Source organism: Hesperophylax consimilis, chromosome 26 (assembly GCF_061612785.1).
Source record: "Hesperophylax consimilis isolate HC1 chromosome 26, BYU_Hcon_1.0, whole genome shotgun sequence".
Classification (NCBI taxonomy): domain Eukaryota; kingdom Metazoa; phylum Arthropoda; class Insecta; order Trichoptera; family Limnephilidae; genus Hesperophylax; species Hesperophylax consimilis.
Genome location: NC_142861.1, coordinates 18855166 through 18872600, shown reverse-complemented (window position 1 = coordinate 18872600; position 17435 = coordinate 18855166). Strand labels below are relative to the sequence as shown.

At 37.2% G+C, this 17435-nt stretch overlaps 1 protein-coding gene across 4 annotated transcripts in view; it reads right to left on the bottom strand.

Annotated features, from left to right (window-relative positions):
* The window catches only part of LOC149411248 (uncharacterized), a 309091-nt gene that overhangs the window by 20005 nt on the left and 271651 nt on the right, over window positions 1-17435 (bottom strand). For all 4 annotated transcript variants that reach the window (XM_089647484.1, XM_089647486.1, XM_089647488.1 and 1 more), the window contains exons 2-8: window positions 13091-13342; window positions 8641-8777; window positions 7481-7658; window positions 3462-3604; window positions 2155-2255; window positions 733-904; window positions 210-336 (exon numbers count right to left, since the gene is read on the bottom strand). In XM_089647484.1, the coding sequence (XP_089503610.1) occupies window positions 210-336; window positions 733-904; window positions 2155-2255; window positions 3462-3604; window positions 7481-7658; window positions 8641-8777; window positions 13091-13342 (1110 nt within the window). The remainder of the gene's footprint in view (window positions 1-209; window positions 337-732; window positions 905-2154; window positions 2256-3461; window positions 3605-7480; window positions 7659-8640; window positions 8778-13090; window positions 13343-17435) is intronic.

The following is a 17435-nucleotide window of genomic DNA, read 5'->3' as shown; positions in this document are numbered from 1 at the left end:
TAACGTGTAAAAAAATTTAGGACCATTCAAAGTTTTCTTTACTTTGTATGAATATCAGAGTATAAGTAAATTTTTTGATGAAATCATAACTATTGCATAGAAGCTTAGCTGAAAAATTTGACCAAAATACATAACATTTCTGGCTACAGTTCACAACAAATAATAATTGTATTCCTGATGTCATAATAAATGTATGAATAGTCTCTGACCTGACACAGGCAGTCTTGGAATGGCAGGGTCTCGATGCCGATGGCCTCCATGCGGTGCATCTGCTCCTCGTAGAAGTACTCCAGCTCATACATGGACAGGTAACCGTCTCCATCCAGGTCCATGCATCTACAGTGAAAAGGGAACTTCAATTTCAAATACATAAATCATTAATTAAATGATTAAATTGAGTCAAGAGCCATAGGAAATGTGAACAGGATGAAGAAAACACGCTAAAAGTCCGCCCAAATAATATGGGCCATTACTCAAAACGGCCCCCCACAAAGCATGTTCTTCAAGACCTATGCCACTTGGTACGAGTGTAGTTCCGTAGAGTTATTACAGACTTCAGTCTGCAGGGTGAATATTTGATTAACTTTTGACCGAATTTTATCCAATGTCATCTTATTTGGTTAAATTCGGTTAGATTTAGTCAAATAACGTGAAATGCAAATGAACCCTAATGGTAGCCACCTCCAAGAGAAGAGGGCACCAAAAGAAGAAGAAGTTGTTGGATGTTCTCACCTAAACCAGTACTCGATGGCGGTGGGATGCTGCTTGTCCTCCTCGGCCAGCAGGAACCACACAAACTCAGTGTAAGACATGCGCGGATCATCCCCTTCGCGCTGGGCGGTGCGGCGCGAACCTCGCGTCACGCAGCCTGACACCACCCGCTCGATCATGCGGCTCGATAGTGCTGGAAACCACAAATAAAGCGTACATTTAAATACACTACCTACAACACCAATGTAATACAGTACAGATACTCCAAACCACCAATCAGGTAATCAATTAATTAGTAGTTAAGTACTCAAATAACATATTTTACTACTATGGCAATACTGAGTAACACTGGTTTTAGAACAAGTTATAGCAGATCAAATGTGAGGTTATGTTTAACTACTGAATCTATTGGACAGCTATTCTATTGGTTATATTCTTAACGTTTTTTTCAATGTTTTTATTGCAAAAAGCACATGTTTCTTTCATGAAATTATAATCTAATAATGACTTCTTTGTTATATGTACATTTCTAAAATCAAAAAAAATATATTTTATTTGCAATTATCTTACTCTTAGGAAGTTATGTAATAACGTATGTCGTTTTTGGGGATGCTGAATGGTGGGTTTTTTTTTAAGGAAAAGAAAGAGAGGAAGGATAGAAAGTCTCGGAAGAGGGGTGGATATGAATCTTTAAGTCCAGGAGTGACAGACGTTTGAATTTATCTCTTCCGCTGCAGTGCAAAGCGATTGGTCGAGGGAGTCCTTGAGTCGAGAGAGGTAAAAATATCTCTTTCAACAAGTATATCCAAATCCGGCCCGCCACGATGGACGACGAATTGACAGGCAAAAGCATCCGCCGCCAATACTTAGACAATCTGCACCCCATGAACCGGGGCACCCCTGCTAAGTCACCAAACATAGCGAACCACTTGGAATGACTTATGGCAGAGGTGTTGGTTATCCGATGAATGATTACCGGGGGGGCGGTACCCATACCCGCCTCCCTAATTGGGAGTTCGAAAATTCATCACAACTAAATACCAAAAAAAAAACTTTAGCAGCTGAAAATTCTAATTCTTCATTCCTTCAATTATTCACAACAAAGTCAAAACTAATTAACAATTTAATAGTTTTGTTTTTTTTTTTTTTATTTCGGATGAATGATTTATAAGGCATATTCAAGGTAATGTGAATGGGACAGGAAGTCCCATTGTATTCAGAAAATTTTATTTTGAAAGCTGACAAAACAAATTTCATTAGTCACTAGAAAATGTGCCTACATTAATAGCGTAGGTGACCTTCTTGAACAAAATTCTGAAAAACAATTGCCGGGAGCCAGTGAAACTATGGCATCGATAACTCGGGGTATGTTGCGAGGCTGAAGGAAGTAGGGAAGCAAAGGGGGGGGAAAGATTGAATATATGTTTTAAGTGAAATAATTACCATGATCGTTGTGCCTGGCTAGATCCTGTTTGTCAATGAACAAATCGTGATCTCGATCCAATTCCCAGAATTTGCAGTAAATCACATAGAAGTGTTCATAGCTGAAAAAAGATAGATTATAGCATCAGAAAAGCAAATATGCACATTTCTTACATGCATAGATAGTAATAGAAACAAAGGATATATGCCGTGAAGGGTCTAAACAGGTCAGGTACAGGTCTAAACTAAAAACTTACCTTTTTAAGCTGTCGTACCCTTAAATTAAATATACCATTCCTAAGAGAAAGTCCAGTTATATTCAATTTTCCAATTATGTCTTAAATCCTGTATCTAAATTTCGCTAATAAACAATTAGATAATGTTAATTAAGTGTTAATCTCAAGTGACCTACCAGGTAAGTATTGTACTGTATACTATCTCCATAAATAGTTAAGAAATAACATATATCACTGTAGAAATGTATTATAAGTTTGTACAGCTTTGTAAGTTTGTTAAGTAATAATATAGATCACTGTAGAAATGTATTATAAGTTTGTACAGAGCCCTTGAGGTGATTTTGCACAAAAACGGCGCTATACAAGTCATCCGATTATTATTATTTTATTATTAAGGGATATTAGCATGAAACCACGCGCCCAAAAATGTTGCTGGGAATCGCATCTAGTATTTGGTAAATTCTCACAAATATGTTTTTGCGGAATGTTTACAACGCTATAAATATTCAGGGAATTTTCATCTAAATGGTGAAATCGTCTCCTACAGCGAAATTTCATGTTATTATACTGAATTGTGTCTCGTGTAACATCACAAGACACGATTGTATATGTTGTACCCAAGTTCACTTTGAAAGCTTATAACTTTTTCATTTTTTGAGATATTATGTAATAACAAATTTTCCTGTCATTATTAACTCTTTAAATATAATACATTTTTGTCAAAAAAAAAACCTCATTCAGAATAACTTTCGTGATAAAAAAAATAAATTCCCAACATTGGGAATTGGATCTGGGAATATTCCCAAGTGCACATCACTAATTGCATCTATGCACAGTAGCATCCCACTTTGTTTCTACCTACACACCAAACACGTAACTTTCATTAGCTCCGCTGTTTTGTTGGTCCATACAGTCTGGTCAGCTCGGTGACAGTTTTCATGCTCCCATGCCGCGTCTCCCATTGTTTCTACTATCTTTAGGTTTCTTATAGAGAAGCCCCTTTGGTGGTTGACTTTTTTCGGTCCTTGATACAAGTCCTAGATGTACAAATCTTTTTAGTTTATTACGACACTGAAATGTATTAATGTTTACCTGAAGTAGGCGGTGACTTGGTTGATGTCTTCTTCTTCTTCCAGCAGCTGCAGGACCTGCAGAAGGTCTGTTCTCCGCAACTCCTGGACGGTGATGCGGCCGGACCAGGAACGGTTGACGCAGTAGAATATTCTCGCAATCACCTGAAAAAGGAAGTTCCATCATAAATTGGTTATCCACAGCCATCGTGATGTTGCATTATGACATCATGAAATTTGCACAGTTTTATCAAACCAACCCATTAGAATAACAAGATTTCATCTGACACCACAATATTACGGAATAATGACCTCTAAGTTAAATTTCTATTAAGCCCATTATCGCATAGTTATCGGATGAAATCTTGTTATTTCAAGGAGTCGAAACTGCAATTTGACAAGTTAACTGTAATAATATTTTGAAAATGTAAACTAACAAAATTCAAACGGTCCCGATCGGGTCCAATGGTAGCAAACTCAAACGGTCCCGATCGGGTCCAATGGTAGCAAACTCAAACGATCCCGATCGGGTCCAATGGTAGCAAACTCAAACGATCCCGATCGGGTCCAATGGTAGCAAACTCAAACGATCCCGATCGGGTCCAATGGTAGCAAACTCAAACGATCCCGATCGGGTCCAATGGTAGCAAACTCAAACGGTCCCGATCGGGTCCAATGGTAGCAAACTCAAACGATCCCGATCGGGTCCAATGGTAGCAAACGGTCCCGATCGGGTCCAATGGTAGCAAACTCAAACGATCCCGATCGGGTCCAATGGTAGCAAACTCAAACGATCCCGATCTGGTCCAATGGTAGCAAACCGTCCTGATCGGGTCCAATGATAGCAAACTCAAACGATCCCGATCGGGTCCAATGGTAGCAAACTCAAACGATCCCGATCGGGTCCAATGGTAGCAAACCGTCCTGATCGGGTCCAATGGTAGCAAACTCAAACGGTCCCGATCGGGTCCAATGGTAGCAAACTCAAACGATCCCGATCTGGTCCAATGGTAGCAAACCGTCCTGATCGGGTCCAATGGTAGCAAACTCAAACGATCCCGATCGGGTCCAATGGTAGCAAACTCAAACGATCCCGATCGGGTCCAATGGTAGCAAACTCAAACGATCCCGATCGGGTCCAATGGTAGCAAACTCAAACGATCCCGATCTGGTCCAATGGTAGCAAACCGTCCTGATCGGGTCCAATGGTAGCAAACTCAAACGATCCCGATCGGGTCCAATGGTAGCAAACTCAAACGATCCCGATCGGGTCCAATGGTAGCAAACTCAAACGATCCCGATCTGGTCCAATGGTAGCAAACCGTCCTGATCGGGTCCAATGATAGCAAACTCAAACGATCCCGATCGGGTCCAATGGTAGCAAACTCAAACGATCCCGATCGGGTCCAATGGTAGCAAACCGTCCTGATCGGGTCCAATGGTAGCAAACTCAAACGATCCTGATCGGGTCCAATGGTAGCAAACGAATTAAGCAACTATTTTCATATCATGTCATTTTCATCGTAAGCTATGGAGCATTGAGATATCAATTTTTGTCACAAAAAAGGCAGAACACCGTGTAATAATATTTTGTGTAACATAATTTTCAATTGTTCAAGTAGAATTTTATTTTAAATGTATATTATTATTTATCTGGGTAGAAACTACATCATTTCCTTCGTCTCGCGCCTTCTTTCATCGAAGGTTGGCTATCATCATACAACTTCACCTTACAGACTGCAACCCGGTACAACTCAAACTGTTTTAAACCATAAAGTCTGACATCTATTTCTACTACGATTCCACCAAATTTTTAAATATGTACATCTATTTGAATTTAAATTTTTATTTTTTTATTTTTTGGAATAGTTTTATTGAACAAAACCTCAAATTGTAATATTTAATTATTGAAAACAATATTAGCGATTTCTAAACGAAAATCTGAAACAGAAAAATCAGAAAAGGATACGGTCACATCTAGGACTCGAACCCAGGACCCTTGTCTTGCCGGGGCACCGCTCTACCACTGAGCTAATGGGACCCTATCCGCTTCGGTCACTATTAACTGTATCATACTTTGAATAAGAACTACCAACAATGTCTTCATTTTTTCATACATAAAGATAGTTGCCAATAAATAATGTGCGGTGCCAATTAATTTTATTTTGTTGATAGAACGAAAGAAAAATGAAGTGGAATCTTTGAAGTGGAAATAAACCCACTTCCTGATATCGGATCGAGCTGAAACTCGGCAGATAGACTCGTCGTCGATGACAGTGCTTTCTTTCAACTTTTGGTGGCACTCATGCAGACACACGCACGCGCAATTGTCTGAAATTAGATGACATTATAAAAATTTACAGCTGTTAATACACTAAATAAATCTCAGTAACATCCAATCAGGATTCGGCTTAGGTAATAGCTCGGTTCACTCATTTTAGTCAGTACATGGGGAGGAAGGTTAAATCCTCATTTAAAAAAAATTGTTTTTTACGGGTTGATTTTTTACCTTACAAATTTATACACAATACTAGAAAACTTCTAAGAAAGTCATGGAAAAAATAATTATTTGTATTTGAATAGTGATATAATGTTACATGTTGTTTCCTGTTGGGAAATGTTGTAAACAATGCCCGATTGAGGTTTACATTGACCCAAAATAAATCCCACGGGGCTCATTTTATCAGCAAACCATAATATGTCGTGCCCTACAGTGTTAGGAGCAAGCAATCTAAACCACAATTTAATTTCAAAGGCTAAGTTGTTATTTAATAATTAAGATGTAATAATTAATTGTAACAAAATTGGGGTAGGCACTTTCCTGAAAATTTTCTTTTAAATTAAAATGTATTCTATTTTTAAAGTGTACTAAACAAAATTAGCTTCTTTACTTTTGACTTTTGACAGATGGATTTTTCATGCAGGAATACATTAAAGGCGGGAAAAAAGGAAACAGAGGTGTCAGAAAATGGCTTCATACATATTAACCTTTAGGCCGAGTTCAAATGTATGGGTGTTAAATAACTCAAAATAATTGTTATGTGGTGATGTTTATATAAACAAAATGAAATATTACAGAGTAGATAAAACATAAATGGCCAGGGCCCCAAGCAGTACTTATGTTTGTTTGCTTTTGAATTTTTTTAACACATTATTTGAACTATGTGCGGAGAGATTTTAATAAATAAGGATTTTTTAATGAACTTATTTACACGGTTTTCAATCTTTTATATATTAAATACTCATAAGTACAGATTTTAAAAGTATTAATCATAATAATTCTGTTTTCTGACGAGCTGAAGGGAAAAACCTGTCAGGCGCATACCCAGCATAAACAAATAAATTTATTGAAAATATTTCTAGAGATATGCAAATAAAAAATTATAGTTCATTGGTCGCTTTGCTTTAAATTGTATAATTTTTATTTTTTATTAATGACTATTTTAAAAGTACAAAGTAAAGTAGCTTGTTCACAGTCCTCCTCATTAGGTATTCCTGTTCCGAGGCAAACTGTAGACTATTGACTTATCTATTTCATATAGCCATCGCCTATTTTTAGAGATCCGAAAACATCGCGTTTTTTCGCTAAATTCATCATTTTTAGGCGAATTTTGCCATTTTCACGAGAATTTCATGCGTAATTAGCATTTTTCGGACAAATAAAGTGAAATTACGTATTTTTCGCACGTTTTTTCAAAAATAGGACTGTTTTATTTTATTTTATATTATATATTTTCTTCTGTCTGTGGTTTTGACAAGCTTGATAAAAAGCCCTGGAACATTTTGCATTTTTTTAATGTGAAACCGCACAAGAGTCCCAATTGCTCCCAACCTTCTGGAGTCAGTGAGACTCCGGCATCCCCAATGGGGTATGTTGTGAGGTTGAAGGTAGTGGGGAGGGGAAGTGAAGGGAAGAAAGTTAATATAACATCAATTTTGTTGCAAAATACCACCGCTTTTCCCAAAAAATCTACAAGAAATACTGCGAAATTTTTAGGTTCCTGCTCATCATATAACAAGTTTGTTGTTCCTTGTCCCTACCGTGTGCACGTATCTGGAGTGGAACTCGGTGGCCTCCTTGAGGAAGGACAGGCCGGGATGGGTGTCTACCACGTCTTGCACCAGCGGAGCCAATTCCTCAGGGCCGAGAGAGTCCGAGGATCCCCTAGTCAGGATGTACACGAACCTGGAGGCCTGATCGTGGCACTGTGTAATTACTCTGGAAACAAAATTACATACATCAATTATGTTGTTCAATTTCTTGTTGATTTGGACATTTACGAGAGAATTGATCCTAAGGGCCCGGTGTTTCACAAATGAAGGCAGATTAGATTGTCAGGGTTCCTACCTACCAGTTAACAGAGCAACTTGACAAACATGAATATCTCTCAAGCCGAGCTTAAAATGCCACTGAAATACTGGCCCTAAGTCAAATCTTTGGAGAAGGAGATGGGTAAGACAAAGTAAATGGGAAAGAGGAAGGTTGGTAAGTACCTATAGACTATTTAGATCTGGTCACTAAGCACAGCTAAAGCCATTTCAAGCAACATTAAGATTCTGAATGGTGGTCATCCACTCTGTGTTCTCATTGTTTTGATATTAATTAAATGTGATATAACACAAATTAATTACTTGCGCGTGCCGGCAATTCAATTCCATGCCATGCATTCAAACCCGCAGTCTCTGAATTCGTAGTGGAGGACCTAACCCCTCGACCACGGAGGTCGTCAGTTGTTCAATCGTCATTTAAATCAGTAGTTGATTAAAAATATAAATAAAAGTGGCCCTAAATGAGATTCTTGAGGATCACCGATAGAAGCTATGCATTTGTAAGAATAGTTGAATTCTTACACTAACAAATTAATAAAGTACCTAATACAGATGAAAGGAGTGTTGGGGGGCAAAAGTTCGAACTGCCCAAAGCCCGGTGGGACTATGTCTTCCTGGTTTTAGGAATGTTGTGAGACTGAACGGAGTACAGAAGGAAAAGATTGGGAAATAATATTTGGGCCTTTTAGATCAGGTCACCGCACACAATGGAGTAATTTCATCACCAGGGCGATACTGAGAGTATCTACCCCTCTATATAAAACTAGTATTTCATAATCATGTGTTTAGGTTAAAGAGATGAAGGTACATTTTCTTATTGCAAAATAGAATAAAGTTAGGTTAGGTTATTTAGGATAAAGTGTGGGACTCACTGTCTCCAGTAGTCGATGAACTTATGTCCATCCACGGGCGTGTGTAGGTTCCTCTGTGTGGCCAGGAACAGGGGCGCCTTCCAGTACAGCGGGCAGTCACATGCCTTCACTATGTGGTGGAAGCTCTCGCGGGGAACCTGCAAACAAACAACCAATCAATCAAATTGTGTGGAAGAGAGAGGGGTGGCAGACAAGCGTATGCGCGCCCGGAGATTTTCTTTCTTCTATTATCTAAAAACTACGATTCGTTCTTAAGTTCAACAGCTCGGCTGTGGAACGAACTGCCGACCTCTGTGTTTCCTCCCTCCTACAACATGGGACTCTTCAAGACCCATGTTCACTCCTTCCTCTCCACAAGAAGACCCTCCCACAGCATCCCCAAAGATGACATAGGCCCTGAGGGAAATTATTTTCTTCAGGGCCTCCTGTGTGGAGTTAATATAAAAAAAGGTGGAAGTTTTTAAAATATGTATTGTATATTGTATATAATGGCTTTTTCGGTACATGTTAACTATAAAATAAATACGATTTAACACCTAGATTACTCAATTATAGGGTAGTGCAATCCATACAAACTGAAACACTTTTCGAAATTTATTAAATAAAAATACGTAAATATGTATTTACAATATTTGTTTCAAGTCCGGACAACGTGTTAAAATGCAACTTTATATAACAGCTTATCTGAGTTTCAAATGTCAGTAAGTCACAAAGCACTCTTTTCAGGGTGAAATGCCTAAAACCAAAAAAAAAATGTCAGTAAGTAAATAGCCACAACTAATATTTTATGAACCTAAACCAGAAGATTTTCAAAAATGCCTGTGCTTGTCAACTACGTATGCCCAAAAGTGATCAAAAACACGAAAAACACTGAGCAATACAATATCCAATTTTTTTTCCGACTTTATGTCCGGGTTAAATCTTCCCCACAGGAAAAAACTAAACCCTTCCACACACTTTTCTACAAATGATCATATAGTCAGTCCACATTATGCAAGTGCATTATATAAGCATAATAAATACAAAACAATACAAGTACAACACGTCAACCCACCAGAGATTCACCGACTCCCGATATTCTCATATCAGAGGGTTCGGCTCGGTAGAACTCCTAACTGGACCTATAAATCCTACTGATCCCTCAGTATAAATATTTTAAAAAATCTTCCGAAACCCTACATGTATTTAAAATGACTTATTTTTACATTTTTATACATAAATTCTTTGACAGATCTAATACGCCTAAATTTTGAATGAGAGAGCTAGGTATAATGCCAGTAGCCGAAATAACAAATTGTAATATTTTTATACTCTGATTGTGCCAAATTCTTTTAATCTCATTTCCTAAATCTGTGTATTTTCTTATTTTTTCAGAAACAGATTTTTGCCATAGCGACATCAATGATTTGTCATTTTTTAAATATTTGTCATTTAAAACTATATCCGGTCAGTTATGACTAATCGTTCGGTCTGTTATTATAGTTTTATCATAATATATTTTATAATATTCATTTTCTAAAAATGAATTTGGTTCATATTCATAATATGGTATATTATTTTTAAAACTAATAATATAAAACATCCCGATATAATATGTTCTATCGTTTCCGGAAAAGCGAAACATTTTCTTTATAAATCATCAATTTGATTTGTATCTTTGATTATATGCTTCCTATAATTTTTAGTATTAATGACTCTATCCTGAATGGCAAGGATAAATCCTTCTATTTCTGCGCTTAACTCTCCAATACTCAACCATTTGTTTGACGAAAATTTGTCAACATACGTTTTGTTGAGATAATTGAAGTGTTTTGCGTGTAAAATTTTGTTTGACCAGGAATCTAATAATTCCTGGTTGGGATTTATAAAAATGTTGGCACTCTCGTCGTATAAATTTAAAGGTGCAATGTTTCTATCTGCCTTGCAAATTATATTATGAAATTCTAAGCTATTAGCTTTCCTATGGAAAAAAAGTTCTTAGCATTTCTACCTGATTATGTTTCGAAGAAGTTATTTTGACTATACCTCTACCTCCTAATTTTCTAGGTAAATTAATTCGTTCTATAGCTGAATTTGGATGATGGCAATTAAACTTTTTTTGCGTAGTTCTAATTAATCACTCTAAGTTATCTTAATCTGTATTGGACTTTATTATATTTTCATTGTTTCGGAACTTTTATTATAAATACTTTTTATCGAGGTGTTCATTGTGTTGTCTTAAAATACCCAACGTTATCGTCTTTCGAAAATTTAACCCACTAATTATAATAAAAAAATATATAAATACAAAATGAAAAGTGTAATAAATAGCATTTCGATAGCAATCAAAAATACAAAACGCAAGGCACACGAGAGACCCGTATGAAAAAGTACGTGGGCTGACAATGTCTGCTGTGATGAATATTAATTAATTATTATCTGTACGTGAGTAACGGGAATCTCAATATAAATATATTTTGGTCATAATGGGCGCATTTGGCCACAGCTGACTGGTGCACGAGATTGAGTGTTTGTAGTTTTAGAATTCGGGTTTTGTCTACAATATGGTACAAACGAGGACATTTACACCCCAAGCTTGGTCTTGCCATTCGCATTCGATCCTTGGTCTTCACGTCCCTCTTCCATTCACTCAGTTAACTTCTTCTAGGTTCTGCCTCTGGGTACTTTCTAAAGGAACATGGAACGCCCGCTTGGCCATGACTATCACTGATTATCTCCCTGTTAACTACCACATAGTTATTATGGCCATCTCCCTGTTAACTATCACATAGTTATTTACTATCACATAGATTACTATTAAATCATTTGAAAAAAATGGCTTCAAGAATTTACGAAAATGAGAACATTTTTGCAGATAACTTGACAACTCGTTGGAATGACCGCAGGTTTCGTAACATACTCTCAGTATCGCTCCAGTGAAAGTTAACTATTCGGAATCGAAACGTTGCTCGAAACGGCTTTAGCCGTGCTTGGTGCTCAGATCTGAATAGCCTGATAATTCTCCACTATCCTGTTCCCACATCCTTCCCTTTCCCACTCCCTGATCAAATTTTGTTTTTTTTTTCTTTTTGCTACCGTAATCGAGTGACATGGCGCACAAAGTGAATACTACGAAACTATTGAATTTTAAGATTTAAATATCCCCCATGTCGAAATGTTGCATTTCAATTCAAGTTTATTCTATCTTCGAAAATTCACCGGAGTGTTTCAAAAATATTTAAGTTACATATAAAATCAAATAAACTTTTTGCAAAGTCTTTCTCGGGGGTATCCGTCTTTTTCTACCATTAAAACCAATCTCTAAACACTACTGGTACTAATAAGAAAAAAACTTTTAAATTTTCAGTGAAATCGGTACAGTAGTTTTTGAGTATATAGGGGACACATAAACATTTCACTAGAATGAAACCCGATGAAAGACAGTTAGTACGAATTTAAACATTGATTTAAATTACTTTAGTTGTGTTTGGTAACCATATACCTACTAAAAAAATTGGGGTTTCTATGCCCTTTGGGGGCTTGTCAGATAAAATCAATTCGCTATCGTGAACTGTACTGTCATCTGCGTGGCAATGTATTGATGTACACAGCTAAAGGTCATTCATGTACAACAAAAACAAAGAAGGAGACAGAAGCGATCCCTGTGGGACGCCGGGATTTATGGAATGAAATTTTCACATAGTCCAGCTTCGGTCTGTACCAAAGTGCTATTCTGCTATTGCATCGGAAAAAAGAAGATATAATCTAATATAATATGTAATATTATTTGGTTATACGCAGCTTGAGACCTGTGAGAAACCGATATATATCCATAAAAAGGATGAAGAGATGTGGCTAGTTGAGACGTCGAGAGTACTTTTCCTCAGACGTTTTCCGTTAGTGGTGTTAGTTTATTTATTTATTTCACGGCTTTTACATACATTTATATGAAAAATATTTACGAAATTATACACGAAAATAGTGCAGGAAACGACTATTTAAAACAATTGCAGAAAAATAAATATAAAGTCAAAATATCACTGAACTTGATCTACACAGCATGCAGGCACAAAACATAAAAAATCCAAAATATTTTTGTTCTGTTTCAGTTGAAAAAATTATTATGTGTTAGTCAAATTAAATACCTTTATTAAAATATTCCACTACTTGATGAAAAAAACTTCAATAGGGTATGCTTATATATTGAAATTGATGTACTAAATATATCAACAACAACGTAGTATTTGTTTCCTAGCTGTTGAATCCGTCGTTCAATTATTGTAAGCTTGTTTTTGTCTGCGGCCAGCAGTGGCTACGTGGAATGCCCTGTGTATTAGTGTCGGTTTTCTCCTAGTGAATGAGGCGAAAATATGTGGTCCACCCAAGTCAAGAGCCACGAATGTCTTTACTTTGATTGTTTTGTCTGTGGTCAGCAGTGGCTACATTAGAACGACAGTGTTAGATTTCTCACCTGGCTATTGGGGAAGGTGTTGAACGCAGACTGCACTTTATGCACAGCCTGGTCGATGCCCGACTGCGGCGGCGGGCGTCCGCGCGGGAAGTGGAAGCGCGGCACAGCGGCGCGCCGCCCTCCCGCAGCAAGCGGCAGGCCACCGGCGGTGAGGGTAGCGTGCGCAGTGCGCGAAGGGCGGGCAGTGGCGGCGGCAGTAGCGGATGAGCGGTCGCCAGGCGGCGCGGAGGAGCAGCGTCCTAGCCCATAGGTCTGCAAAATAAAATAATCATATTACTAAATGTAGTGTATGTGAGTTGGAAAGAGTGAGATAGGTGATACAAGAATGAAGGAAAGGACACACCGGGCCCACGTACGCAATCTACACAACGCATTAAGTTATCTGGACAAATTACAATGCATACATTATACATGGTGTCCGGAAACTCGTAGTACAAGCGGGAAACTGGAGAATCTACACCACATGGGGAACTCAAAAAAACATAAAATTTTTTTTTTTGAGCATTTTCACAAAAAAAAAAAAAAACCAAAAAAAAATATTTTTCGGCTATTTTAGGGTTAAAGTTTTTTCTGGTGTTTAGGGTTGAACAACAGATGTTTTAACCCTGCAGAGCAGAAATATTTTATGATTACACCGGGTTAAATGAAGGGTGATTTCAAAATAATGCTTCAAATCCGAGTTTCTTCATTTGTTTTACTTTCAAATAGTTTTAATTAGTTGGGTACTTTGATATTCAGTAATAATTTATAAGAATTTTATTAAAAAAAAATAAAAAAAATAAAAAAAAATCAACTTCTAACTCGATTTACTCGATAACGAAAGCTCAAATCAAAAAAAAATATACTACAAAATCGACTCCAAATGTGATGTAGATTCACCAGTTTCCCGCTTGTACTACGAGTTTCCGGACACCCTGTATATGAACGTAGATGTTTCAGGAACACACTTGTCCTACGCAATCCTACGCTTCACACGCAACCCCGATCTGCGTTGTCCAGATCGGCATGGGACTTGTGAAAGAAAGATGGCGTTGGTGGAAGGCCTTCCAATGAGTTGATTTGATATAAGATTATGTTAGTATGGCGTTTGGCGTTTACTGACATTTATTGCTCGTTGTGTTGTTAAAATGGGAGATAAATAACTAATAGATTTAGTAAGATATTACGGAGTGATTTATAGTGTAAAATCCATTGAATATAGTAATACCAATAAAATTGCGTTGCATGCATAGGACAAGTGGGCACGACAGCCTGGGACGTAGTGTGCGTAATGCATACGTTGCGTACGTGGGTCCAGTGTGTTATTACCGTGAGTGGGCGAATGTGTGTGCCCAAGGCTTTAAGTAAAAAAAATCGAGAATTTTTTAAAAGTCATTTTAAGCAACATTTCAATTCTGAATAGTGGTCTTACACCCGGGTGATACTGAGAGCATCTTCCGCTCTGGGTGATAGTCTCAGTATCGCCCTGGTTTGAGACCACCTTTACTTCCCCTGATATAGGAGATACGGAAAGAATGCAAGACTGATGTAAATGTAATTTTCTCAATATATATTTTCTACATTTTGTACAAATAAGAGCAGGAATCGCTGGTAACAGTCTGTCACCCTGTATTTCCATATATATAAGAGTGTTAGTAACTAAGCACTAGCAGCAGGCTATAAAAATAAGGGAGCTTTTCACTTTCAATAATGAATAGGGCCATCTATCTTTTTACATTGGATCGACCCAAAGCCATCAAAACAAGCTGGTACTTTCGTCGACAGAACTTATTCGTACCAATTTCCAATGACTTGTCTATCGGATTCGTTATCTGTCACCTACAAACTACATCTACGCTTATACATTATAGATATGAAGAGTGAACAACGGAAGAAAATATTTACTCAAATAATAATAAATCACGATCAGAAACAACAGGGGCTTTGTGTGGATACGAATTGCCCATCACTTATTGTCTGATCCCATATAAAATACCCACGAGTATGTGACCAAACTAACAAATTCCAAAAATACTCCTAATTAACCATCATGCCGTATCCACCTAACAACCGACTACCGCCTAACAACTTCTGCTTCACTCACATACATACACACTTCTGTTTTTCTGACTCTTGATATAACTTGTCCAAAGTATTTGATTTACTTGACCATGACATATCCTTCTCGAGCGTCTCAGACTTTTTCTACCATTCACTTTACCGTCATTTATTATTCTTCCACTCCTTTCTTTATTCATCCGGTCTACATGTCTAAACCATTCCTTTCTTAACCTTATTGCCTTAAATTGAAAGTGCAGTATTCTTTCTTTTTAACACTGTTTAAATCATATTTCTCACTGTAATACAAAATGAGATAGTTTAACTTTTGAAAGACATGTGGCTGGGATTTTGCCCTCTCAAAAATACTCTACGGCTGTTTATTGTGTCCAAGAATATATCCCGAAATATCCAAGTGGTTAATAACATTTCCGTATCGCCTCCAAATAATACACAACCTCATCCACCTGCTTCAAGTTAATTCATCATTCATAACTATATTGCACATTGTTTTCGCACTCTCTCTTTCAAACACCATTACTGTGGACTTACTTGCATGCATTCTCACTAATTCTGCATATATACTTTGTTCATTCTAGACACGAAAGCCAGTAGATCATCATGGACAGTGTTGCCAACTCGATTTTTAAAATAAAGCTAGACATCACCCGAAAAGGAGCTAAAAAAGAGCTAACACCAAAATCTTGTATAATCTAAGTTGAAGAGAAAAAACCCTTGTGTCCTGGGAGGAGGGGGGTGGCCAGAGAAATTATTTTAGTTTCCTGTGGGGGAGGAGGTTACTGCTAGAAAATTTCTGAGGTATTCATTCTTCATTTTTCGTTGATGAGTTTTGCATAAAAAAGGAGCTAGATTATTTGAAAAATATTATTGGCTATTTCAAAATGTTAGAATTTTAATACAGAAATGTTCGTTGTTGTTCGCCCCGTGAAATCGTGCTCGCCCGCAAATACTAGGCTACGTTATTCGACGGGTAGTGCTAATGAACAGTTTACTGCGGTTGTAGCCCATGGCCCCTGTTAGAAATAAGTACCGCATCATCAGTATAGAGTAGGCAACACGCGTTCAGATTGTATATTTTCCCCTTCTCTCAATGTCTTTATCGACCTTTCCATCTCTTGTGAATAATATTTCGAGTAGGCAATATTATTATGTCTGACCCGCTTTTCTGGAAAAGCAAATCCAGAAAAGGGTCTTCCAATAAAACGTTATCACATAGCACCAGACTTAAGAATTACCGTTTTCTACTTCACGGGGATACAATTATTTAGCTGCTTCTCCAATTTCATTGCACACGAAATGTCTGGAGTCTCTCAAAGGGGGAGGGACACAAAGTGCTACCTAAACTAGGCAATAATTATTTTTATTGTCCTAAAACGATTCAACGTCTTTAAATTTGGATAATAGCTATAAGAAACGATTTTATCGATAGAAGTTAGTATTATAGCACAGTGATTCAAAACCGTAGCCTAATTTAAAAAATATATACTATGCGATAATAATAGATAATATAGTGGGATTATGGAATCCTCAATTAGGGTATTTTTCGAGGCTGGAGAGAGCAGGGAGAGGAAGGAGAAGGTAACGAAGTACCGGGCTATTGAGATCTGGTCGCCAAATATGGCTGAAGTCATTTGAAGCAAAGTTTCGACTTTGAATAATTTTCTTTCACCGGGGCGATACTGAAAGTGTATACCATTCTGGGTCTGTTTGCAAATCGCCAATTTCCAGATATTTATACAATTTCCTTATACACTTGCGAGCTGAACCACAAATCATGGGAAAGGAACGAACTAACCCAATGATTCGTAGTTCGGCTCGCGCTTCGGCTCGCAAGTGTATACGCAGCATTACTTTTTTTTTATTTATACAACGGCTTGTTTAAAAGTGAAATTTCTTCAAATCCAGGGCGATACTGAGAGTAGGTAATACTCTATATCTGCTGCTAAAAGGGCTTCCATGATAACTCAACACAATGACAATTCAACATACCTTCAAAAAGTGAAATAAAGTGATTAAAAGCGATGAAAAAACTAACATATAAACCTAACCTACATAACCTATTTAATCTAGTTTTTGTTTCATCACTTTTCATGACCTCATATAACTTTTTTAAGACGTGTTGAATTGTCATATTGCTACTTTATTCGGTCACTGCTAAAAGGTTGTGTGGAATTCGAAATAAAACACACAAATTTACTTTCAAAATGTAAACATGGTTACTTCCAGAACAAGTAGCTAAAATCCAATGAAAAATAATAGCAGAAATGCCAGCAATTGGAAAATAAAA